This window comes from Vulpes lagopus, chromosome 22, assembly GCF_018345385.1.
Source record: "Vulpes lagopus strain Blue_001 chromosome 22, ASM1834538v1, whole genome shotgun sequence".
Lineage (NCBI taxonomy): Eukaryota > Metazoa > Chordata > Mammalia > Carnivora > Canidae > Vulpes > Vulpes lagopus.
The window spans coordinates 21,790,378-21,817,492 of record NC_054845.1 but is presented as its reverse complement, the minus strand read 5'-3'; the positions used below and the strand labels follow the sequence as shown (position 1 = coordinate 21,817,492).

At 35.6% G+C, this 27,115-nt stretch overlaps 1 protein-coding gene and 1 long non-coding RNA gene across 3 annotated transcripts in view; one reads left to right on the top strand and one right to left on the bottom strand.

The window, feature by feature from the left end:
* Positions 1-27,115, top strand: part of LOC121480656 — a 163,751-nt gene that overhangs the window by 64,978 nt on the left and 71,658 nt on the right. Inside the window, exon 1 of one of the 2 annotated variants that reach the window (XR_005985040.1) lies at positions 5,977-6,095. The exons of the other annotated variant lie outside the window; for it this stretch is intronic. This is a non-coding gene — a long non-coding RNA (uncharacterized LOC121480656). Of the gene's footprint in view, positions 1-5,976; positions 6,096-27,115 lie in introns of those variants that run through there. 2 annotated transcript variants of the gene reach the window in all.
* Positions 1-27,115, bottom strand: part of VWC2L (von Willebrand factor C domain containing 2 like) — a 150,595-nt gene that overhangs the window by 104,037 nt on the left and 19,443 nt on the right. The window contains exon 3 of the mRNA XM_041737394.1: positions 21,316-21,445. Coding sequence (XP_041593328.1) covers positions 21,316-21,445 — 130 coding nt within the window. The remainder of the gene's footprint in view (positions 1-21,315; positions 21,446-27,115) is intronic.

Below are 27,115 nucleotides of genomic sequence, written 5' to 3'. Positions count from 1 at the left end.
TGATTAATAGGGTATTGGGTACAGTACTCTATATTTCTTGCCTTAGTGGGAAATAATAAGCCTAGATTAAGCCCTGTTATAGTCCTGCTGAACACTCTTTAAAAGCCAAAGATAAAAGGATCAAAGTAACTTAACTTTGTACTGTAACAAAGCTCAAAAATATTTATAGAAAAACAAATGTCCAGCACCCAACAAGGTAAAATTTGCAATGTCTGACAGTCAATAAAAAATTATCAGGCATGAAGAGATGCATGAAAATATGATTCATATAAGGAGATAAAGTGATCAATAGAAAAGATATAAAGCTAACACAGATGCTAGAATAAACAGAAAAAAGAACATCAAGACAGTTATAACTTCATTACATCTATTCAAAATCTTTAAGTAGAAATCAGGAAAACAAAGCCAAACCTAAAACAAAACACAAATGGAACCTCTAGAGATGAAAACTACAAAGTGCGGATATGGTTATTGGCAAATAAGACATTGCACAGGAGATTAGTAAGCTTTAAGAGCTAACAGTAGAAACTATGCGAAAAGAAAGAAAAGAAAATTTAAAAAGACGAACAGAACATCAAGTGTGGGACAATTTTCTGCAGCTTATACATGTATAATTGGGGTTTTCAAAGGTTGGGGAGAGAAAAGATACTTGAAAAATGAGCTAGAAAACTTCAAAGTTTGGTGGAAACTGTAAACCTATAGGCATAAGAAGATTAATAAATCATAAGCATAAGAAACACTAAAAAGACTACATCAAGTCACATAATAATCACAACGCGCAAAAATAGTGATGGAGAATAATCTTAAAAGCAGCTGGGAGTGGAGTTGGGAAAAAATGTCTTGCAATTATGGGAATAAAAGTAAGAGAAGACTGATATCTTGTCAGAAAAAAAAGTCAAGGGAGAAGACAGTGGAGCAATATCTTCAAAGTACTGAAAGAAAAACAACTATCAAGCAAGAATTATATACCATTGAAAATATCTTTAAAAAAACAAAGATTAAATATTTTTTAGACATGAAAAATCTGAAAAAAATCACCAACACACTTGCCCTATAAGAAATTTAAAAATTCATTCAGATTGAAGAAAAGCTATACTAGATGAAAATATTGATTTACATAAAGGAAATGGAAAGCATTGAAAATGATGAGTGTGCATGTGTTTTATACATATATATATAATTTTGTATTATTTAAATTTCACTTAAGGATGACTTACAATTTAAATAAAAAACAAAGTATTGTAGGGTATATAACATATGTAAAAGTAAAAAATATGGCCACAGTCTTACAAAGGTCAGGAGGTTTAAATTCAAGTGTACCATTTTTTTTTTAAAGATTTTATGTATTAAAAAAAAAGATTTTATGTATTTATTTGACAGAGAGCAGGAGCAAGGCAAGCAGCAGGCTCCCTGCTGAGCAGGGAGCTGGATTCGGGACTTGATCCCCAGATGCTGGGATCATGACCTGAGCCAAAGGCAGACTCTTACATGACTGAGCCACGGAGGTGCCCCTCAAGTGTACCATTTTTAGGATTCTTATACCATACCAGAAGTGAGCTAATATTACATGAATGTCAAATCTGATGAATTAAAGATATATACTACAAGCCTAAAGAAACCAATAAGACAACAAAATAATTATAGTTTAAATACCCAGTAAAGAATAAAATACAGTCATAAAATATTCTGAAGAAGATGGAAATGGAAGAAAAAGGATTATTAGAAAAATAATCAATATGATAGATTTAAACATTACCATATATCAATAGTTAAATATAAATGGTTTAAATACCTCAATTAGAATGCAGATATGTCTACAGCCATACCACCCTGAACGCACCCGATCTCATCTGATCTCGGAAGCTAAGCAGGATCGGGCCTGGTTAGTACTTGGATGGGAGAATGCAGATATTAAAAAGCATACCCAACACTATGCTGCCTACCAGACAAGGACTTCAGATATACAAACACAAATAGATAAAAGTAGAATGATGGGAAAAGATGCAGCGTACTAACACTAACAACAACAACAAAAAAGGCAGATTGAATGTATTAATGTCAAAATAAGGTTACTGAGCAAATAATATCAGGTATGAGGAATGTCATTTAATAGGTATAAAGAAGTCAATTTATAAAGAAGTCATAATGAATCCTAAATATTGATGCATATAATAAGAGTTTCAAAGTATATGAAATAAAGCTAATAGAACTGCTAGAAGAAATGCACAAATCCAAGTATAATCAGAGGTGTCAATAATTGTCTCTCAGTAACTGATAAAACAGTAGGCAGGATGTCAGTAAGGATCTGAAACACTTAATATCAATCATATTGGTGTAATTACAGGTACAGACTACTCAAAGATAGTTTTTTACAGGTACACGTGGAATATTTATCAAGATAAGGTACATTGTTGGCCATAAAACAAATCTCAATAAATATAAAAAATTCAAGTGGTAGAAGCGTGTTCTTTCATCTTTGTGGAATTAAATCTGAAATCAGTGACAAATAGTACCTAGGGAATGTCCACTATTTGGAAACTAGCATACTCTAACTCATGGTTCAAAGAAGAAATCAAAAAGGAAATTGGGAAGCCATTTTCAATTTAGTGGATATGTAAACATGTACCAAAATTGGCAGGTGATGCTAAAGTAGAAAGTAGGCTGATTATAGAAAACACCTATATTAGAAAAGGAGAAATTTCTCAAATTGATTATGCCAGCTTGTACCTTGAGAAGCCATAAGAAGAAGAGCAAGTAAACCCAAAGTAAGTAGAAGATAGGAGACTTTAAGGACTATAGCAGACATCAATGACATAGAAAACAAAAAAAAATATTAGCAAAGATCAATAAATCCCCAAATTCATTATCTAAGAAAATAAAAATGGTAAAACTCTCACCAGACTAATAAGGAAAAAACAACCATGGAAAGGAGAAATTACCAATATCAGGAACAAGATGGAATAACTACAGAATTTTAAGATATTAAAAAGATAGTTAGGCATTATTAACAACTTTATGATTAGGAATTCAGCAACTTAGAGAAAATATAATGCCTTGAAGAAATAAATTTTCAATTCTAATTCAAGGTTCAATAACCCAAATAATCCTGTATCTATTAAATAAATTTGTTTTAAAAACATGGCCATAGAGATAACCAGCTTAGATAATTTCATAAGCCATTGATTAATTCTGCCAAACAAATAAGGGAAAGTTAATAATAATTCTACACAGGCTCTTCCAGAAAATTGAGAAAGGGGGAATATTTCCCTTACTTATCCTACGTGGGCAGCAATACCTTAATACCCAAACCTGAGAGAGAAAGAAAGAAAGAAAGAAAGAAAGAAAGAAAGAAAGAAAGAAAGAAAGAAAGAAAGAAAAGAGGAAGGAGAGGAAGGAGAGGAAGGAGGAAAGGAAGGAAGGGATAAAAATCCTGCATACCAACATATCTCATAAACTTATATTTAAAAAAAAAAAAAAACATTTTAGTGGGATCCCTGGGCGGCGCAGCGGTTTAGCGCCTGCCTTTGGCCCAGGGTGCGATCCTGGAGATCCGGGATCGAATCCCACGTCGGGCTCCCGGTGCATGGAGCCTGCTTCTCCCTCTGCCTATGTCTCTGCCTCTCTCTCTCTCTCTCTCTCTCTCTCTGTGACTATCATAAATAAAAATTTAAAAAAAAAGGAAAAAAATATTTTAGCAAATCAAATTCCACTATATATGAAAGCATGACCAAATCTTAGGAATGCATGGCTGTCTTAATATTTGAAAATCAGTGTAGTTCACTATACTAAAAACTATAAAAAAATTAAATGATCATCTTAATAGATATTGAAAAAGCCCTTAACAAAACCCAAAAGATAAAATCTCTTGGCAAAGTAGGAGTAAAAGATGACATTCTCAGCCTGATATGGGCATTTATGAAAAACTTACAGGTAAAATCATATGCAATTGGGAAGGACCAAATTATTTCCCTTTCACATTCAAATAGCACAAGACTGTATGGTTTCAGTACTTCTATTCAACATTATATGAGATGTTCTAGAAAATGTAATAAGAAAAAGAACTGACAAGCATCCAGATTGGTAAAGAAGAAATAGAAGTATATTTACATGTAAGAATAAATATCTATATAGAAAGTCCAAAAAAAAAAAAAGAAAAAAAAGAAAAAGAAAGTCCAGTGGACTGTCAAAAAAAAAAAAAAAAAGAAAGAAAGAAAGGCAGCAAGATATGGTAATTGAGTTTAGGGATGTTTCAGGATCTAAGAACAATGTACAAATATAATTTTATTTCTATATGGTAGCACCAAGTAACAACTTTAAAAATTCATACTAACTACAATAATAATTTTAAAAAGAGAAAAAAATGCTTTGGAATAAAACTGACCAAAGATGTGGAAAGCCTGTGCACTAAAATCCACAAAACAGTGCCGAGAGAGATTAATGAAGAACTAAATAAGCAGAGAGACATACCATGTTAATGAACTGAAAGATAATATTGTTAAGATGTCAGTTATCTTCAAATTAATGTATACAGTCAATGCAATGCCAATCAAAATAGACTTTTTTGGGGGTAGAAACTGATATATTGATTCTGAAATTTAGTTGGAAATACAAAAGACTTAGAATAGCCAAAATAACTTCAGTGGAACAAAATGGAGAGTTGAGAAAATCATAAAAATGTATTTAGGCATATTTGGACAGCTGATTTTCAGCAAAGTTATGAATACAATCCAGTGGAGAAAGAAAAGTCTTTTCAATAAATGGTGCTAGAACAAGTGGATACAAGGGCACCTGCATGGCTCAGGCAGTTAAGCATCTGACTCTTGATTTCGCCTCTGGTCATAGTCTCAGGTTCGTGAAATGGAGATCTGCACAGAGCCTGCTGAAGATCCTCTTTTCCTCTCCTTCCGAACTCCCACAACAGATAAAAAATAAAACAACTAGATATACATATTAAAACAAAACTGCAATCAATTCCTTGCATCATATACACAAAATGAATCACAGACCTAAATGTAAAAATCTAAAAGTAAAACATTTCTTGAAGAAAACATAGGAAAAATGTTTTTGACTTTGCATTTGGCAAAGATTTGTTAGGTAAAACACCAAAAGCACACTTCATGAAAGAATACATTGGTAAATTGGACTTCATTATAATTAAAAACTTGCTCTTTTCAAATGACACTGTTGAGGGGATGAAAAGATACAGCACAGACTGGGAGAAATATTTGCAAAGCCTATGTCCAATAAAGGACTTGTCTCTATACACAAAACTCTCCAAACTTAATAATACAAAACAACCTAATTAAAAAAAAATGGGCAAGTGATTTAACCAAATATCCCCCTAAAAATATATACAAATGGAAATTAGCATATGAAAAGACGTTCAACATTAGGTTGATAGTTATTAGGAAAATGCAATTTAGCACCATAATGAAATAATAATACACTTCTATTAGAGTAGCTAAAATTAAACAGGATTGATGATCCCAAGAACTGGTGAGGATGTTGAGTAACTAACACTCTGATATACATTTTTGATGGGAATTTGAAAAATAATACAGCCACCCTGAAAGTTTGGCATTAAAAAACAAAAGTGAAATATGCACCTACCTATGCATCCAACATTCTACATATAGATATTTTAGCAATAGAAAATTAAGTCTATATCCATAAAAAAAACTTGGTTAGGGATGTTTATAGTTTTATTTATAATAGTCAAACACTGGAAACAATCCAGTTCATGAAGAAGTGAATGGATAGATAAAACTGTGGCATGACTATCCCATGGAGTACTTTTCAATAATAAAAAAAGGAGTAAACTATTGATAAATACTACAATATGGATGAATTCAGAATAATCATGCCGAATGAAAGAATTCAAGCAAAAGAAGGTACATACTGAGTTATTCCATTTATACAAGGTTCTAAGAAATGCAAATTTATGTATTAATTTCAGTCATTACTGAAAGCAGAACAGAGATTGCCTGGTTTGGGGTGTGGCAGAGAAGAGCCAGGAAGAAGTACAGAGGGACACAAGGAAAGTTTTGGGAGTGACAGACATGGGTCCTTTCTCGACTACAGTGATGGCTTCACAGGTATGCATACGTCAAAATGGTGAACTATATACTTTAAAAGTGTAGAGTTCATTTCATGTCAGACCTCAGTACATCTGTTTAGAAAGATTAAAATAGTCTCAAATATAATTATGGCTTGTAAAATGTTAAAAGTCACCATATAACTATGGAAAGAATAATTCACTTGAAACAATCATTTCATACACATGAGTAAAGACAAACATGATGGATGAAGAATGAATTATCCATATATTATGTCCATATTGTTCCTTTCCTTATTTTGCCTTCTCTAGTGATTGCTGCTGCCTTTGAAAACCTTTTGAATTTAACTTTTGTTATTACAACCTTTAGGTCTGCTCAATCTTGACCTGAGAATCACCTCCATCACCTCTATGGTATCTCCCACCTATATCATTTCTAATCCCTGGGGGACCTGTGTTTGTCCATATTGGGATTTACCATTCCTAGATCCTTGCGAACCTGTAAGTGGCTGCACTTTAACCACAGGGTATTTTGTGGTCTGACCCTTCCCTTTAAGCCTTGTTGTATTTCTTGTCCTGGTATAACATTATCTCAGATGACATGGCTGGTGATTATTTCAGCTTTTACCTTCCTCCCACCCATCCTTCTTTTGAAAGAGAACAGACTCTCTAACAGACACCTGGGAATATATATATGGGTCTCAGGCTTTGAGGTTCAGGATTACCTGGAAGGCTGATTTAGATACAGAATACCAGGTCCTACTCCCAGAATTTCTAATTCTGTAGTTTTGGGGTGGGTTCAGAAAATTGCATTTCTAACTAGTTCCCAGATAATGGTAATGTTGCTGGCCCAGGGTGGGGGCGGGATGGAGGCGGGTGGCTACTTTGAAAACTATTGCCTAAACACTACCGGCTTTGAAGTTTAATGGAACAGGGTTCAAATCCCAGCTGTTGTCTGAGGCTAATTTATTTAGTCTCAGTTTGCTCCTTTGAAAATAAGCAATTATTATTGTTACCTCTTTATGGGATTATTGTAAAGATGAAATGTGTTAATATCTGCAAGTCACCTAGAATGTATGAAGATTTAATAAACGCTAGCATTACTCTTGGTAGATTAATTATCATTATTAGACCACTTATTGAGAGAATATATGAAAAAGACAAGTATTTCCTTCAGCATGTGCCATCAGCAGACATCTCCTTCTATTTCACTCTTCTGGGACTCATTGTTCCCTCACTTATCCATCAGGTACCTGTCCGAGGCCTTCTCCCTCTGGTCCAGGATCTTCCCACTGCCTCCTGGCTATCCCAGCTTTCCTCTTCCCCACATTTAAACTCATTAGGCCAGTGTTTGGTGACTTAGTTGCCTGATAAGCCTAAGAAAACACATGTAACTTAATTGGTGTCATTAATACCTGGTGTTTCTCCCAGCTATTTTGCTCAAATTTTTAGTGACATCAGTTTTAGAAATGAAAGAAATCATGAGCATCAAAGTGTTTAGGAATGTGTGTGTATGTGGATACGGGCTTTGGCAGGCTGGAAGGGGGGTACATTTCAGATGACATTGCATGGGGGGCTGATTGCTTCGCTAAGCTCCGGGACCTCACTATTGCATTTATTGGGAGCTAAAACAGAAACCAATTAAGTTTGTTGTTGTGGTTTTTTACCCTCAACCTGCAGGAATTCTGGCTCGAAAGGCTTGCATGCTCTCCTCTACTGCAGCTTTCCTACTGTGTTGCTTTTCATTGTCATCTGTCCCCACTCTTAAAGAAACCATCAAGTCAAAGCAGATGGGTCAAAAGCAGGCCCAAACCAAGAACGCCACACCTTAATCACATGACCTCAGTCCCTAGTGCCTACAGCTTGCTCCTATTTTAAATCTTAACACAGAAAGTTGGGAGTGAGGCAGGCTTTCAAGATTTGGATACGACACTGCCAACCATTTCGTTATTTAATGATGTTGGAAACTAACTGAGCTTAGCCTTCCAGAAGATGGGTGTGTTGCTTTATGGACCTTTCTGCAGCACACATAAAAGTGACGGGTGAAAGGAAGGGAGGACTCAGGGTTGGCTGGTTATCTACCCTGACAAGCAGCAGCGTTTATGGCTGCTCTGTGCCATCACCTTATACAAATGAAGCTCATGTAAGCAAAATAAGTATGCATGCAGGAACTTCCCATTTCCCTTTTCTCAATTGAGGGGCATCCAACCATAAATATGTTTCAAAAGAGGTTTAACATTTCTGATAGATTGATTTGAAGCAGCTCAGAGCTACATTTAAATATCAGAGGTCTTACTGCAAGGGCTTCCTGCCTCAGCCACGGCGATCCTTGCAAGTGTCCTGGTCGCTATATGCTGGAAAAGACATTAGTTAGCGAGTTGCCTTTGTTCCTCTGTAAACCCTTCTTTGATTTCGTTTCCAGTTGCACAGTCTGATTTCTAGAGTTAAATATGATCCCCTGCAATCAGGTTTTCTCCCTCTGCCCCCGGATCAAGTCACATTTTCTGAATTTGTTTCCTGTCTTCACATTAAGCGCAGTAGTTTTTACCAAAGACTGACAAATCACATATTCGGTCAACGCTCATAGCTTCTTTAATCATTAAAAAGTCCAATCCCTATTGTTAGATAAAACATATCATTAAGGATAATATTGACTAAAGTATTTTATTAATTTTGCACTAAAGTGACCAGTTCTTAAGAAAGAGAAGCTTTAGGTGGCCCTGGCAAGATGATAAAGCGGTAAAATAGCAAGCTGGACATGGTTTCCCCTGGCAATCAGCCTGTCCCTACTAGATCACTTCAATGTGATTCTTGCTGATATATGTACCACTAATATTAGTGGTAAACTAAAGCAAAGTTAGAATGTAGGAAAGAAAACTTCTGATAAACATCTTCCTTCCCGTCATGCAACGCATCCTAGACTCTTCATAGGAAAATTCTTATGAAATGGAAGACTAATACTTTTCAGAAGTAGCTGCATTTAAATTAACTCAAATAATAAAATGTCTAATTTTAATTTTTCCCAAGGCACATTTTGGGGGTTTACTCAGTCGTTCAAAACCATAGATGCATACCTACTACATGTTGTAGGTAGTGGGGGATACAACAGCAAACAAAACAAAACCATTGCCTGTGTGGAGGTTATACTCGTGTGAGGAGGTGGGGACAAGCAACTCAAAAAGTAAGATATATACTATGTAGATGGAGAATGAAAAAGCAGGGAACAGGAATGGGAAGGGATGGATTGGGTGTTACAGTGTAGCTCCCAGAACCAGATGCAGAGCAGAGTCTGGGGGATGGGTAACCCAGAGTTTTGGTCTCTTCTTCACTAATGACATGGGATGTGGAAGGCCCAAGAGATTTCCTTCCGTAAGAAAGGAAATCTGGAATCCATAGCTCAGGCGTTAAGTCTGTTAGTGACTCTTCTTGCTCCAGTCCTCTGAAACTTCTGGGAAAGAGAGTCGATCTTCCCAGAGGCCCTCCACCTTTATCCTGCCCAAGTGCTTCTGAAGACATTCAAGTACAAACAAAGGTCAAGGGATACTATTTAAATTGCACCTTTGTTTTATTTTTATCTGACTGTGCAACATTGACGCTATTTAGTGAGGGGGGAAGGCGGTGGGACACAGCTTGCTCTGGGCTTCTCTGAAAAGCCTGAGCTTCTACATGCCAGTGCTGACATGAGAGGAAGAAGTACTACTTCGCAATGTATCTGCATCAGAGAGGAGGTTTGGAGGAAGCCAGATGCTGTACCTTAATTTGTGCCTTCATGGTCGGCAGTCGCCTATTAGTCTCTGGATGCCTCTCAGAACTACGTGGATATATGAGCCTTAGGAGGTAGAGTTCAAGGGTCATTGTGGACTAGGGGTTCAACAAACCTGAGATGAGCAGTTCTATTGTAACCTCTGTGAAGCTCTCCCATGGCTAATGACTTAAACCTTCCTTAGGGAGGTAAGATTATTTCTGGGAGTTCATGAATCTTGGCATGACTAAATGCCTTGGCTTCACCACCAGAACCTACACCTACTTAATTACTCCTAGAATCAAATCCAACTCCCATGGAACCTGTCAGTGATCCCAATTGCCCTTTTACTGTCATCCCTAGTTCATAGAGGCATCTTAATTAGAGATTATTATATACAATCCTAGAAGTCAGTAATAGTCTATGGAAACATAATTGAAGAGAGGCTCAAGAATAAGAGAGAAAGTGGGGTTAAGAATAGAAATGCACAGTCAGTTCTGGAAGATATATTCAACACTCTGTGAAACTACTAGATTTGAGCCATATTATCTTTGAGGTGATATGAATGTTTAGGAACAAGATATTCAGTGTGTGCGTGCGTGTTCATCACCCTTCCTCCAGTATCTCAGGTACCCCATGGGGGTGGTGTGCTGCACGGTACCCATGGCACTCGAAGATGTGCATGCGACTCCCTAAGCAAGTGTGTGCTTTGTGGGATGACCAGACTCAACATTCTAAATTCTTATGTAAGGGAAAAAAATAGTCCCTAAGCATTTCCTATATGATGAGGAGAAAACACAGAGAAAAAGCTCATGCTTCTGAATGAGTTGGCCTTCCTTCATTTTCTGAGGGGCTGGGTATCCCTGATGATTAAAGAAGAGACGTGATTAGCAGGAAATAAATGTGGCATTAATTTTCATTGTGTCAACATTATAAAATAATGCTTTTGAGATTTAATTTGCTGATGAATTAAGAGGGAATCCTGTTGGTTTAAGACAACGTAAATATAAATATTTTCCTTCATATTTCAGAGGAATCTTTATGAAAGCAATGGGAAATTATTGTTTGTGGCTCATTAAAATAGCTATTTATAATTACTATGTTTTGACATCTACTTTATACCAATATGATAATTCTGACCTTCAGTTATAGAGTCAATGAAATGCAGACTTTAAAACTGTCTTTCATGGGTTGTGCTTTCATCATGAACTATTTCAGGGACTCTGTAGCAAATGAATATGTGCAATGGCCAGAAAATTTTTCACCTTCTGGGTGTTTGTTTTATGTATGTTTCACTTGTTACTAATTGTCTATCTAAGGGGAAGTGAGAAAATATCAAATGAAGGTGAAAGACTTGCATCCAACTTTCAGACTTAAAAGGCTGATCTTAGGAAATAGCGTCATGAAAATGTAAATGGTATATTTAAGCAATTGCCCAAATACTTAAGTGAATATTTTAGCAATTGCCCCTCATAGATGCATAAAGTGGGTGATGGTTTTCCAAATGCTTTATGAAGAATGTCATAGTTGCAGGAGTTGAAGGTCAAATGGTAGAATCATTTTTTTAAATTAATCATTTAATTAATTTATGGAGTACAAATTTACAACAAGGAATCATAATGCCATTTCTAATAAGTTATACATCATCGATTATTAATAAATTATAAAAATAGAAAGGATTGTACATGATCTTTTTAAAGAATTTGTCTATTTTCTGTGTTAAACAGTAATTGTAAATCACAGAGATAATACATGTTTGTTGTAGGAGATGTAAAAAAAATATAGGTCAGCAAAGGGAAGAAAGTAGAAATCCTCTATTATCCTACTCCATGGAGTTAAGTACCATTAACGCTTTGAAGTATTTCCTCCTGTTTTTTTCTGTATGTATATTTTCTTTTTAACAAAAATGGGGTCATATTTGCATTGACTTCTGGCCCATGGTTTAATTCAATAATAAACTCTGAACATATGTTTTTGTGTGTGTGGGAAATGTCCTTATTTTTTTATGATATTATTTGTAATATTTTCTTAGTAATCAGTCTATGTAGATATACTATGTTTTTTTTTTAAAGATTTTATTTTTATTTATTCATGAGAGACACAGAGAGAGAGAGAGAAAGGCAGAGACACAGGCAGAGGGAGAAGCAGGCTCCATGCAGGGAGCCTGACGTGGGACTCGATCCCGGGTCTCCAGGATCAGGCCCTGGGCCGAAGAGGGCACTAAACTGCTGAGCCACCAGGCTGCCCTATATTACGGTTTTTTAAACCCTATTTATTGTTGAATTTTAGGTTTCAGGTTTTCCAAATTTTGCTTTTATTAATGACTGAATAATAGCTCTATATAGACATCTTTATATGCTTATCTGATTATTTTTGACGCCTTCTAGATGTGACACTGATGGATCAAAGTCCTGAACACTTTCATTTCCCTTCAGGGAGGATATATCAGTTTACACTCTCACTAGTAAGGCCCGGGAATGTCTGTTGCATTTTACCTTCCTCAAACTGGATATTATCTTCTTTTAGTTTATGAAGAAATTTATGGATTAAATTATGTGATCTAATTTGCATTTAAGTCATTCCTGTTATAGATATTTTTGGAGTTTTATGTTTAGGAAGATCATCCTTATCCTGATAAGTTAATGTTTACATTATTATAAAAATTCCTTTATGGTATCATTTTTTTTTAGCATTTAGATTTTTTAAAAAAGATTTTATTTATTTATTCATGAGACAGAGAGAGAGAGAGAGAAGCAGAGACACAGGCAGAGGCAGAAGCAGGCTCCATTCAGGGAGCCTGATGTGGGACTCGATCCTGGGTCTCCAGGATCACACCCTGGGCCAAAAGCAGGTGCTAAACGGCTGAGCCACCCAGAGAATCCCAGCATTTAGATCTTTAATCCAACTGAAACTTACTTTTCTATAATGGGTAAGCCAGGAATATAATTTCACTTAAAAATGATTAACCTTTAAAACTATTTTTGGAATAATATATTCTTTCTCCAGATACTTGGATGTCACCTTAACTGTATACTAAATTGTGGGCCAATTTATAATTTTCTAATCTATTTATCTGTTTATTTTTTTCTATTTTTATACTGTCTAAAATTATTTTATCTTTATACATTGGTTTAATATATCTGGTTGGCTGAATTGCCCAATCTTATCAAGTACATTATTTTTTTGTACTTAAATTTTCCAAGTTTTGTCAACTTACAAAAAAAAATTACATCATATAAGAAATTTGATAAGATTTTCGTTTAATTTATCATTAGAGAAATGGCAACCTAACAAATTTGAGTTTTCACATTTAGAAATTTGGTTTATTTCCTTATCTAGTGTTTTTTTGAATAATTCTTAGTAAGGTTTTGTGATTTTTTAAACTGTATGTATAGATATCCTCCAAAAATTAATAGTTATTTATGTTAGTGTTTTTTACATTAAAAATAGTCTATAGTCTGTTGATACTAAATAGATTTACTTTTACAATTCTGAACCAGTGAAACTAAGTTTAAAAATGCATTGCATGTTATGAAAAAAATAAATGAAAGGTAAATGGAAGCTAATTAAATTGTAATTCAATACAAATGCCTCAATGAGTATTTACAGGAAGAAATTAGCTTTTTTAAATTGTCAACTAATAACATGTTAAAAAGAAAATTTAAATCTATAGTTATTTCTACAAATATTCTAATCATTTTTTATTATCTTAAAACTTGAAATACAACACAGGAAATGAATAACACTGCTTCCTCACTTGGCATTTCAAGCATCTGTAAATAGAATTGCTGAGTAAAAGATACATATACTATAATTTTGATACATATTGTCAAGCTTCCTTCTATAGGATTTGTGCCACTCCATACATCCACCAAAATAGGAGAGCTTGCCTGTTTTTTCATAGGACCAACAATAAAGTGGGTTCTTAAATTTTAGGATTTATGCCAATATGTAAGTTAAAAAGAAAAACTATCAAATTTTCATTTGGACTTTTTTCTAAAATTGGTTTGAGCAATTTATCACATGTTTTGGAAACTTTTTATTTTGTTTTTTGTGGAATGACTTCTGAAATTCTTTGCCCATTTTTATTTTATTTTATTTTTTTATATATTTTTTTAAATTTTTATTTATTTATGATAGTCACAGAGAGAGAGAGAGAGAGGCAGAGACACAGGCGGAGGGAGAAGCAGGCTCCATGCACCGGGAGCCTGATGTGGGATTCGATCCCCGGTCTCCAGGATCGCGCCCTGGGCCAAAGGCAGGCGCCAAACCGCTGCGCCACCCAGGGATCCCTCTTTGCCCATTTTTAAAGTAGAATTGTAGGTCTTTCTTCCCCTACGAATTTCTTTTCTTTTTTTTTATTTTTATTTATTTATGATAGTCACACAGAGAGAGAGAGAGAGGCAGAGACACAGGCAGAGGGAGAAGCAGGCTCCATGCACCGGGAGCCCGACGTGGGATTCGATCCCGGGTCTCCAGGATCGCGCCCTGGGCCAAAGGCAGGCGCTAAACAGCTGCGCCACCCAGGGATCCCCCCCTACGAATTTCAAAGAGATCTTTATATATAAGTGAGATTAACCCTTTGGGATATAAGAGTATAATCTATAATTAAGATATTTTTATTTTTTTTTTTTTGCAGCGGTGTTTTGTTTTTGTTTTGCTGCATGGAGATTTTTGTTTGCTTTTAAAAAATAGCCACTTCAAGGGATCCCTGGGTGGCTCAGCGGTTTGGCGCCTGCCTTTGGCCCAGGGCGCGATCCTGGAGACCCGGGATCGAATCCCACATCGGGCTCCCGGTGCATGGAGCCTGCTTCTCCCTCCGCCTGTGTCTCTGCCTCTCTCTCTCTCTCTGTGACTATCATAAACAAATAAAAAATTTTAAAAAATTTATAAAAAAAAAAAAATAGCCACTTCAAGATTACAAATCAAATGGTCCAGGTTCTCTTCTTGTACTGTTTTGGAAAAAAAGGTTTATATTTAAATCTTTGTTGAATTGAAAAATTACCTGAGTTATAAGGTAGAAATTTAAAATTACTTCTTTCAGACAACTATCCAGTTGTTCCAACATCATTTCTTTTACAAATTACCTTTTCCCCATTGATTCAAAATGCGAATTCATCTGTCATATACCAAATTTCCACGTGTTGCTAGGTCTATGAACTCTTTTTTAAAATATTTCATTTATTTATTCGTTCATGAAAGACACACACAGAGAGGCAGAGACACAGGCAGAGGGAGAAGCAGGCTCCATGCGGGGAGCCTGACATGGGACTCGATCCCAGGTCTACAGGATCTCACCCCGGGGCCAAAGGCAGGCGCTAAACCGCTGAGCCACCCAGGGATCCCGGGTCTATGGACTCTTTATTACATTTCATTAATGTCTTAGCATCATATACTAGTGCCATAATTTCACTTTACTAATACATCTCTTTCGTGTGTGTGTGCGCAGAGAGAGAGACCTGTATATTCATTTTGTATACTGCTATCTTACTAAATTGTCTTTAGAGTCGTTTTCAGTCTATTTTCTTGGGTTTTCAAGTATACATTCATATTATGTGCAAATAGTAACAGTTGTATCTCCTCCTTCCCAATTGATTTCTTCCCAATTATTCCTTTTCTAATTCTGTTAGCTAGTTCATATCCACTCTCTACCTGAAACTTTAAATAATAGTGAGCATCCTTGTCTTTTTCCTGACTTTATTGAAAATGCCTTTAGCAACCATAATTCTGTCCTTTTGGACTGAGGCAGATATACGTTATCATACAAAAAGTATCCACTCAGTCTTATTTTATCAAGAGTTTTAATAGATTTTGCTGATTTGCATCTAATATCTTTATATATATATATATACATATAATATTATCTTTTTGGAAATAGAATAAGTTATATTGATGTATTTCCTAATATCAAACTCTCTTTGTAAACTTCCACTTGGTCAGGATGCTTAATTATCTTAATCCTTTTCTAGATTATTTTTGCTGACACAAATGTGCAATCCCATTCCCATGGTCTCTGAAAATTTTGATTTGAGATGGTGTGCTACTCTATTCATTCTCAGAAGGATTATCATACATCTTGTTGGAGAAATGTCCACGTGTTTGAAGAATACTGCCCCAAGCCCACTGGCCATGTAATGCACTATATGATATCTGAAATTCATTCTCTTTGTAAAATCCACAACCCAAGGGTTTCAGATTAGGGATTTTGTATTTTATTAGTTCCCTATCATTAATTATAACTACAGTTGCCCCCCCCCCCACTTATTATTTTCTTTGTTTGTATTCTTTGGTTTGTATCAGTATGATACTCCAGAAAAAGGAAAAGAAAATTTTGTTCTTGTCTCTCCTCTGGAAGAGTTTAATTAACATTAGAATTATCTTTTATTTAAAGGTTTGATACAACCTTTTAAATTATGAAAATAAAATAGTTTTTCTTTTTTTAATTCATCCAGTAAAGAGGCTTATGGAATAAAACATCTGGATTCTACCTTTGTACTTCTATTCTTAGTTTCTTTTTTTTTTTTTTAAGATTTTTTTTTTTAATGTATTCATGACCAACACAGAGAGAGGCAGAGACATAGGCAGAGGAAGAAGCAGGCTCCATGCAGGGAGCCAGATGTGGGACTCAATCCCAGGTCTCCAGGATCAGGCCCTAGGCTGAAGGCAGCGCTAAACCGCTGGGCCACTGGGGCTGCCCATATTCTTAGTTTCTATTTTGGTCATTGGATCACTATAAAAATTTGGTGTGTATTCTTCTGAAACTTCCCTTTTGCCTCATACAAAAACAAGGAAGGGTTTAAAATTTTTCTTAAAAATCTGACTTACTAAGCTGAATAGTTTTTTATATTTTTTGAACATTTCTACTTTGTGAGATGCCTGTATACTTTTCTTTGTTTTCATTATGATCAACCTTTTAGGGTTTAATATTTTAAAGAGATTAGGTCTTGTTTCCCTCCCCCTTTACCTTTTCACTTTTCTCTAAAAGCAGCCATTGGATCATTACTAGTGTTCTATTGTGTATCTACCTAGCTCTTTTCCTATATACATACACACAAATTTTAATGTCTACTTAAAATTGTACAATAGTTAAAATGTTTTAAGTATATATCACTTAAAATGTATGTGTTATATAGAACATATGTTAGTATGTTATACATAAAAGAATACATAGTGTGTACTCCTTGCTTATTTTACACAGCAGTAAAAAAAAAAAAAAAGTGCCACTAAGGTCTTTTTAAAGGTTGCAATATATTTCATTAGTCCATTGAAGGAACACTGTTTTCTCCCACCGTTTTGCTCTTAAAATGTAGTAAAAATGTAGTATATGAATGTGGGGGAAAGTACAAGAGGGGGGACTCCTGATTTCAAGTTACATGAAACTTTTGATGGAAAGTACCCTTCTTAAACGTTGTTTCAATATTTTCTTACCCCTTTTTAAAATATCTTTGCTGATTTGGGGTATTATCAATTCCAAGTTATTATGAGTACAATATTAGTATCTCATTTAAAAAATTTTTATGTCCCTGGTCCCTTGTGAGGGTAAGCATATTTTCATATATGTATTAGACATTTGGTTTTCTTCTGTGAATTTCCTTTATATACTCTTCACCCATTCCCTTCCCTATAGAGTTGTTTTTCTCTCATTTATTAAACGGGGCTCATTGTATATTAGAGATACTAACAATTATATGTGTCATATGTTTGCTCCCAGGCACTTCTAAACTAAGTGGATGCTTCTAACATCCCCTCTTATTTGTTCACTGCCCATCCATTGTCTTTGTTTCCATTTTTCTCTTTTGGCTAGTCTATTTCTTGTCTTATTTGTATCACTACTAAACCAGGAGAGAATAAGGGAAAAGGAATTAAACATTTGAATAGCGCCTGCAGTTTAACTATAAAGGATATGGAAACTTCTCACTCTGTGTTTGGAGGATTTTGTGGGTCCTTCCGGTCTTTTCCAATTTTTGGCAAAGTGAGACTCTTCTTTCAGAACCATTAATACTGACTGACTATATATGCCACTGAAAATATGGAACTCGCTGACATATTGGCTGATCAAAGGTAAAAAAATGTAGCTAGTTATTTGGATGCTCTAATGAACAAATATTAATAAAATGTATAATCATTTACCTAATATTCAAAATTTTTATATGATGCTCCACCCTAGGCTGTTTTCTATGCTGTGCTACTTTACTTTTTTTAAAATATAAAGATAGAATACCATAAAGAATATTCATTCATTCACATAGAAAGGACTTGGGCTGAAAGGGCAAAGTAACAATCTTGGGGAAAGATGCACAGTCAGAAAATGTTGTATTTTTCAAGAAGGCATTTGAATTGCTAGCTATTGTAGAGATATAGAGGAGGGAGAAGCAAAGGCTTAATAGTATTTTAAAAACCAAAACCAAACAAACAAAAAAACCCAACCCAATAAATTCCTTTGTCAATTCCCCCCAGTCCTAGCCAAATAAAAAAAAAGTACCTTCCTCTTTCCCCCTCTCTGTGTGTGCCCAATCACGCACATTTTCCCTGAATGTTTCTTGTTTTGTTTGCTCTTGCTTAAGCTGAGAATGAAGATTTTTATATTAGCTGAATATTGAGTTTTAAGGTCAGGTGCAGTAGATTCTATCATTTTAAACTTTTGTTTTATATCTTTAAAGCCTCTTGCTCTTGGCAAGTTATAATTCAGGAAGGCAGAGAAATTGATGTTAGTATGCAAAAGCAAAGTATTCGGCAGCCAAGATAATCAGCATTTATGCAAACTAAAAATGTTCAACATTTATGAAGATTTAAGAAATGTAGAAAATGTTATAGGACTGTTTACAAAGTAAGACTGATTGCCTGCACCTTGAATCCATAGGGTAGATTTTTATCTTTTTTTTAATCTAAGACATTAGTGGCATACTTTAAGAGTCTACATGATAATGGGCAAACTAATCTTGTTGTATAGAACGAAAAAGACTTACCATGTGTTAGAAATTTAAGAAATTGGTCTAGTTGCATTCTGTCATAATAAACATCTACCCCTCCCTTCCCCGCCCCATCCCTGCTTTTCCAAACATGGGTCATCTGTTTCTGTTTTCTGGGCTAGGCTTAGGAAGAGAGCAAGCAAGACGGGGCGCAGTCTGTTCTCTCCGTGAAAGTACCAATATCTTTGGTGGTCATAAGGATTCTTCAGTGATCCTTAATATGCTTTTCTTTGACAATGATTATGCTTCAATTTTTGGGCACAAGTGACTAGTGTCATTTAATGATAAAGATAACATGTCATAATGTTATAATCAGAGTTTGTCTTTCTACTAGGTCTAATTCAGATTCATTTCCTTTATTAAAAAAAGAAAAAAGTTTGCTTGAAAATGACAGAAAGGAACAGAAACTGTAGTGTGCCAATTTAGTGGATGGCTAAATCCACTAAATTCTGGAAAACCTAACTTATCTTGTTCTCTTAACATGTGCTTCAGGGATATAATGGATGACTAATTAATTAACTGAACAATTAAAGCCCATTCATTATTATATGATGTTTTTATAGAAAGGTTTCATTTGAAGTTAAGTTTCCACTCTGGCGCCTGGAGAAAAGTAGAATAATCTTGGTTGGTATCAAATTAAAGGTGACGAGTCGATAGTGAATGATTTGACATTTGATGTAGACATTAACTCTGGATATATTACAGGCTTTGGTGTGGGGTAGCTAGGATGATGTAGTAGTGCGTGTGTAAACCCTGTATTTTAAATATATGGTCTCGTATGCTTTAATTCTACGAGTATTCTAAATATGTCCAGATGAGGGTTTTTAACTATAAGCATAATTTTGTTTACCATAAATGTTAAATAAAAGCCAATCAGGGACACCTGGGGAAGAGAGGATCCTCAAGGACCTATTTAGACAGTTGCTTCTGGAAAAAAAAAAGTCTTCAGTCAAAGACTTGTCAATCCTATTTTTAAAGATTGATTAGGTAGCTGATTTTTTCTTCCTTCTGTCCTTGGAGAAAATGAAAAATAACAGGTCCTCTTCCACTTTAGACTAACCATTCATATACTTTATGACAGTTAGGTCTCCCTTGAGCCTTCTCTTCTCCAGGACAAATTATGCTAACTCCTTGAGTCTGTCCTCATAGGTCCTATTTTTCAACCATTAAATCATCTTATTGTTCTTCCCTGTAACTTTTCCAGTTTCTTCAAAATCCTCTAAAAAATATAAAGTCTTAAATTGTATACCTTTACATATGTTAGATAGGTTAGGACTTCAGGACGATATTTATTTCCACCTTCTAAGTCAGAAAAGATGGTCACTATGACACAGGTCAGTTGGATGAGACGAATAAGAATAAAAAGAGAAGGCAGGTTAGCAGTTTAATATTCAACTCAGTGGGCTCATATGATTAGAAATAGTAAAACTGTGCCTGCAAAAATGTCATAAGTGATCTTCCTAAGACCTTTGGAAGACACTAAAACACAAAAATTATTATAAAAACAACTAGTTCTAGTTGCTACTGTTTTTTCTTTAAATAAACTGATACCTTTTTTTTTTTACTAATTATAATTCTATAAAGAAGATTAGCAGATGAATTAATATAATGGCAAATACAGGACCAAAAAAAAAAAAAAAGATGTGAGTGATAGAGGAAGATGAGCACCTGCTAACTCAAGGAAAGGCACAGGGATTCAGCATTAGAGTGACCTTAGCTTAATTAAGAGCTCGAACCACTTTTCCAAGCAGATATTAATGATAGGAGGGAGTATTTGTGGAATGTTACCTAGTGGAGCTTAATTTTTTAATACATGACCAGTAGGAAGAGCATGATACTAGCTTGCGATATGCTGTCTTGGGTCTATGTCTATGGCACTGCATTGTCTTCTCTATGGCATCACTTTGAGTGATCAGCATACTGTAGGCATTTCAACCTCTCCATTCCATAAAAGCCAAAAGGGAACCCAGAATCTTATAAGTCAAGTTCTCCTCTGTTTAATTCCTGTGAGAGAAAGATTCCAGGGTAATAAAAACCTAGAATAGAAGCCCTAAATCCTCTAGTCTTTCTTCCTTCAACTTAAGTGCATCAATAATTGAATTTTATATTTCTTTGATAATATAACTTTAAACCTAAAGTTTTCTCTATGCCCAAAGCAAAATACCTGGCATTTACCCTACTCTCTCTCCTGGGTTATGCACTATGAAATGAGGTGAACTGCTTCATAGCCTCCACAAGAGTGAAATTAAGTCATTACAGAAAGGTGGTTCTGTGTTCTTTCCAATATCCTCCCTATAAATCAAAAATAAATAATAGGGATCACAACAAAGTCAGCTTATGAGAGCTTTAAATCCCCAGATGGAAAGCTTCGTGATGCACCCATTGCTGGTTCATTTTCATGTTAAGGTGGGATAAAAATATAAATTTGTGATGCCCACATTGAAGAACCACAGGCAGATCTGAGAGGGCTCTTGCATTGAATGGGCAGTGGTGAAATATTTGTATTTTGCACTAACCCCTCTTTGAAAGCTAATGCAGTATGGTCTTACCATTTTTGCAGACAGGACAACATTGTTCTGGTTCATAGACTGGGTTGACACATTCAGGAACTGCGCAGTCTGCTACAACACAGTGAACTTCATTGCTGGGCTCACAGCGACACCATTCACATGGAGAGGGCTAGGAACAAATCTAAAATTAGCCCCTTTTCTCCTATAACTTAATGCTTGCACATTCATATGCTGTCAGAAGATAAAACATCAGTGCTTATATCGGCTTTACTGCATTAACTTCATTTACCATGTGTATGAGCATTCTTCCCCAATGGAAAGCAACCTGGAAATCCAAGCCAAAGTGGTTGCCTTGTGCAGCTCAGGTTGCTATGAGCAACTGGAGCACTCCAGGATGACTCTTCCTATGACTTATGTTTCTACTTTCCAAAGAAATGTTTGGACAACTAATATGTCACCTCCTGGTTTGGTTTCCAGATGCACTGATTGCTCTGCCTTCCTCTGGCAAACAGGAATGATACTGGAACATGTGAAATAAGTTTTTGCCATTTGCCACTTTTTCTCCTAAGAAAGAAAAGGATTACTGAGAAAAAATAAAATGGTAAATGGACATCCTTACCCTCTGTAAGAACTCTTCCAAGCTAACCTAGACTCTAAATGGCATTTTTTTTTCCAATATGAATTTTAGAAGAGATTGCATTTGGGATCCAAACTCCCAGGTACTGCCTCTTGAAAGATTTAGTGAGTATCTTTCATCTTTCCGGCTTGCTTTTATGAATGAACTAAAATCGATTGACTTAAAAACCCACTATTTAAGAGTCAAAGACTCTAAAGATGGAATTGAAAAGTGATTCATTTAGAGAGGGGAAAAAAGGCAGAAAACAATTTTTGTCTCAACAGTACTTACCAGCCAAGAGTGAGTTTGAGATATTCTGTTTCTTTTCTACAAACTGCCTATACCACAAATCATCTCAAGCAGTGACCCCTCTGTGGCTTTTTCCACAGAGGTGGAAAGTTCTGGTTCTCCTTTCTCAAGAAACAGAGGCTTGGAATTCTGAGATAAAAACTTGGAGATCTCAGAAGTTATACAGGTCTGCATTTTTCAAGTCATGCCATCTGTTCCGAGAAAATTCTGCCTCTCGTGCCACAGGGCCATAGTTCCTCACTTGCAAATTGTGTTAATGAAAGTTCTCTGCCTTTGTCTCAGTGGCTACTGTCCATGTCAGCTATTGTTTCCTCTTGAACCTGACCATTTGGGTAATACCAATGCTTCTTGACTCAGGAAGTTTCTGGGCGTGAAAAATCTTTCAACTAATTATTTTCAAATTAATTTTACCTTTGCCTTCTGCTTGAAGAATGAAAGTCTAGTTTTCAGTTATTTTACCTTCAAATGTAGTAAGAATAAGAGAATTAGACACAGAATCTGCAGAAAAAGTATTGCTATTTCTTAACATGGTCAATACGTTTATTGAAGGTCACAGTTAAGCTCTTTACTGTGTGATAAGATGGGTTAAGTATCTCAAAGGAATCTGTTGGATCATCTCAAGGGCTGAGATTTTCCTGAAGCTACCCTACTAAATAACCTCAGTAAATTAAGGAAAAGATTTGATACCCCAGCACATTATTTGCTGCTCTGCTGTTCCTTATTTTGTAAACTCCATTGTGATACTTTAAATCTCCAAGCAAGATGGTCAGAAGGTGAGGTGTCCCCCTTTCTTTGATAAATTGCAAAGAAGTACTTTTACATTGCCTGCTGAAGTACAGCGAGGACTTGGCCAGCATTTCTTGCTAATATGAGAAAAAGTGGGAGACACCAATCTCGTTTCCACACCCTGCTGTTCCACAGCTGTGACTCTTTGTTCTTGCTGGTTCCTTTTTTGCTGAAGAAGAGGCTGATCTGTACAACTCTGGTGGACTGATTCTGGCATTAAAAATCCCAAAGAGCACCTAAATTTTCCAAAGCAAAATGTTTACCTCTAAGTAACTGTGGCCTTTGAGAGAGATTTATTGGACTGTTAGAATCCCAACACAGACTCTAAAGACACCATTCTGATTCAAACAATGTTTTTGGACATGATTAACTACTGGATATCATGCCAAGCAATTTACCTATATTGACTTATTTCTCATAATAACCCTATGAAGGAAGATATGTTATCTCCATCCCACAGATGAGGACATAGGCTGAGAGAGGGTCGATAACTTCCCCAATCCTGTAGGCAGTAAGGGGCAGGGGCAGGATTTGAACCCAGGCACCATACCTGCTACACTGTAGTGCCAGTGATAGCAAGAATCACTATTTTGTGTACTCCCACTGGTATAGTTCATTTTCCAGTTCTTTGTACCCTTCTCCATGCAGGCCAGATCCAGAGGAATAGCCATTGGGAACTGAATAATTGATTTATAGAAGATATGTACTTCTGCTAAGAAAGAGAATTTCACTAGGGTATTTAGAGCATAAAGAGATTATCATGGAGCCATAGTGCTTTTTAACCTTCTGCAAATGTAAATTAGTAAGGAAACTCTAGTAGGTTGAAGTTAGGCTGCCATGAGGCTCACATTCTTGGAAGTGTTGGCTTCTTTAGCTTGATAACTACACTCATGGATACCTGAGGGAAGCACTAACAGATAATGGCCCAGTAGAGACCCAGGGGCATCTGTGTGAAGCCATTGGAGACTGGATGTGTGTGCTCTGGAATTCTGAGAATTATTCTGAGGAAGAGCTAGGACCACAAGACTTGGTGATAAAAGTTCACCTGATTTTTGAAGGGATTGTGAATAATGAGAAACAAATTCGAAAAGTAAGAAAATCACTCCAGCCAGAGTGACATTGTCTCTGAGTCCCTTCCTGACCTTGACTTTACTCATATGCTACACCCTTCCTGGCCCAGAATCTCTTGTCAGACACATGTCATTTCCTCTTTTGTTTTCTTTAAATTTTTCTTCCCAAATCTGTTTCAGTCCATTTCTTCTCAATCTCCATGTGTGCCCCAGCTCTGCTCTGAACACTCAGTCAAATTTAACCCATTGACCTTACACCAAAGGGCCTTCTCTCCTCTCCAGACTTATCAGGACTTTGCCTACAGGAGCTCAGATACCAGTGATTTCTTGCCCAGCTTGACTTCCTCCACTGCCCCTGCTTTCTCCTGCACTTCTGAAAAGACATTGCATAAGCAGCTCAGAAGTCCCTGGGAGTGAGCAATGTGCTACCTTGACATTAAGTTCAGTTTAAAAATCCTTCCCCCCTTGCAGCCTCAAACTGAAAGGTTTGGCACTTTTAATAATCTTTACATCTTAAGACTGAGCTGGTTGCAAAATTCCTTTTTATCGGGCTTTTCAATGTGAAAACTATAGATTAAATCTGAAAACGTCCCTGTAAAACCAAAGATTAAACAATAAAGCTATCCTTAGAGGAACAGAGAACACTGAAACAAGTACTTGGAAAAAAATGATCCTTACTCGCTTTTTTTTAGAAGAGCATGTGAAATTACAACTAGTACATGGCTTTTGTCAGCTAGAGATTTGGTAAGTAAGATGATTAAATGACACCACCCGAAAATCTTATACAAGAAAAATCTGTTCCTAAGAAATCTCACAGAACATTTCATTTCTGTGAGAGCTTTGGAAAATAAAGTAGTATTCACACTGTATTTACCTTTATATAAATTTTAATTGGAATTAAGATTAGAGGTCAAATGTATTCATGTTATGTATTAGATAATCTGAGTATGTTATGTCTGTTAGGAATCTGTACACCTTCTGCTTAGGGGCTTTGAATATCGAATGTAGCACTCTGTTTAAGTAGAAACCATGCATTTTATCTGTAGTTCCTGCTATTGCTGAATATATTTGCGTGGCAAATCCAAATGCTCTTCCAGCTGCCCCCAAATTTCAAAGGGGTTTCCTATTTAATATATATATTTTATGTAAGTATTATTTATATAAATATTATTATATGTTATTTTATATAAATATTTTGTAATTAAAAGAATAAAAGGGGATTCTTTTTTAAATACTGGTTTAGGTGACTAAGAATCTCCTTAGTATCAGAATGGAAGTATGACAATAGACATCATTTTTTCTTTGGTGAACTTCTGAAGACCCTGAAGCTGAAATCCCAATGCCACTGTCTGGATTTTTGAGAAATATCCTTAGAGAATTTGAGGGGAGGTACTAGAACCCCAGAAACAACAGAATGCTTCATGTTTTTTTTAAATGGAGAACATAGCCTGAGATCTAGTAACTTAGCTTATTAGAATAACTGAGTAACTCCAGAAAAATTGCCAAATATGCTCTTTGTGAGAACTTGGAAGCAAATGTAGTCATTGCTGACTTGACATAGGATTATGAGGACATGTTATTGCAGACTGGTTGCAGAGAATTTTTTAAATGTTTGTAGAAAATACATGTTTTTTATGTGCTCTGAGTATGCTGAGATTTATTTTCCATATTGAGGAAAGCCTAGATGTTTGGTCTATATAACAATACTTGTGGCATCATTATTTATGTGGAGGCCATTCCTGGCATTTCCTATAGAGTCCATAAGGAAATAGTCACAGCCTACCTGATTTGTTACCCAAATTCAAACCTCAAAGTGACAAGAGCATAGGAATGTTCAGTTTCCTATTTTAATTTGGTGAAGTTTAAGGTTATAGTATTCTTACAAGCTGAGAAACTCTGCATTAGGAAAATTAGAAAAAAATATTTCATTTAGTGGCTTTGTTTGGGTGGCTGTGATATTCTGGTTAGAAGACATTTCTCTGTAGCCTTAATACTTGAGTTCTAGTCTCAGATCCTTTATCACTAGGTGTGAATCTTGGGAAAATTAGATAACCATTCTGTGCCTTAGTTTCTTAATCTATAACATGGGAATGACAGTATTACCAATCTCACTGAGTTACTGTGAAGCACATAAACTGTGTAAGAGATATTATAATACTATTATTATTATTATTATTATTTATTCACTTGCATACTTATTGATGGATTTCTGAAAAAATTCAAGTATAATATCAGACTATAGCATAAGACTAGATTTAAAGGAATCTGTAGGTTATTTTTCTTGTTCAAAGTGGAATCTGATTACAGAGGTGGTTGCAATAAAGTTTTATAGAGCTTTGTTTGTTTTAGGGTGGGGTAAGGTTTGCGTACCAAAAGAATTAATTAATTAGTTAATGTCAGAAATACACTAAAGAAAAAGTGTTATTAGAAGCCTCTAGATAAAGACTAATTGTGAGTGGTGAAAACGTCGATTATAAATCATCCAGGGAAAAGAAAAGAACAGCAACAAACTCATTTTCTTTTCTTGATGTCTCAACATCTAGATATCAAGTCAAATGCCCTTTCTCCAGGAAGGCCTTCCTTGAATATCTTTCCTTAGTCTCTCTCCATCACATTGCCCATTCAGAGTTCTCATCAGTGCATGATATTATCTTACAGGTTTGATTATATGTTTATTTATTTTTATCTGCCTTCCCTATGGATTATAAGCTGCTTGTAGCGTATTGTTCATTGTTGTACTCTCAGCACCTTGAAGATATTTTAGCCCATAATAGACAGTAAATATTTGTTAACATGTACATAGTCCTTTACGCACTGTTTTCTTGTTTGTTAAGCCATACCTATGGGAAGTTTCATCTATGCTTATCATACATGAGGGTAGGATTCTGATTCAGTAAGATATTTGCATTTTATTTAAATATTATAAAATTTTTTAAAAATTTATTTATGATAGTCATACAGAGAGAGAGAGAGAGAGGCAGAGACATAGGCAGAGGGAGAAGCAGGGTCCATGCACCGGGAGCCTGACATGGGATTCGACCCCGGGTCTCCAGGATCA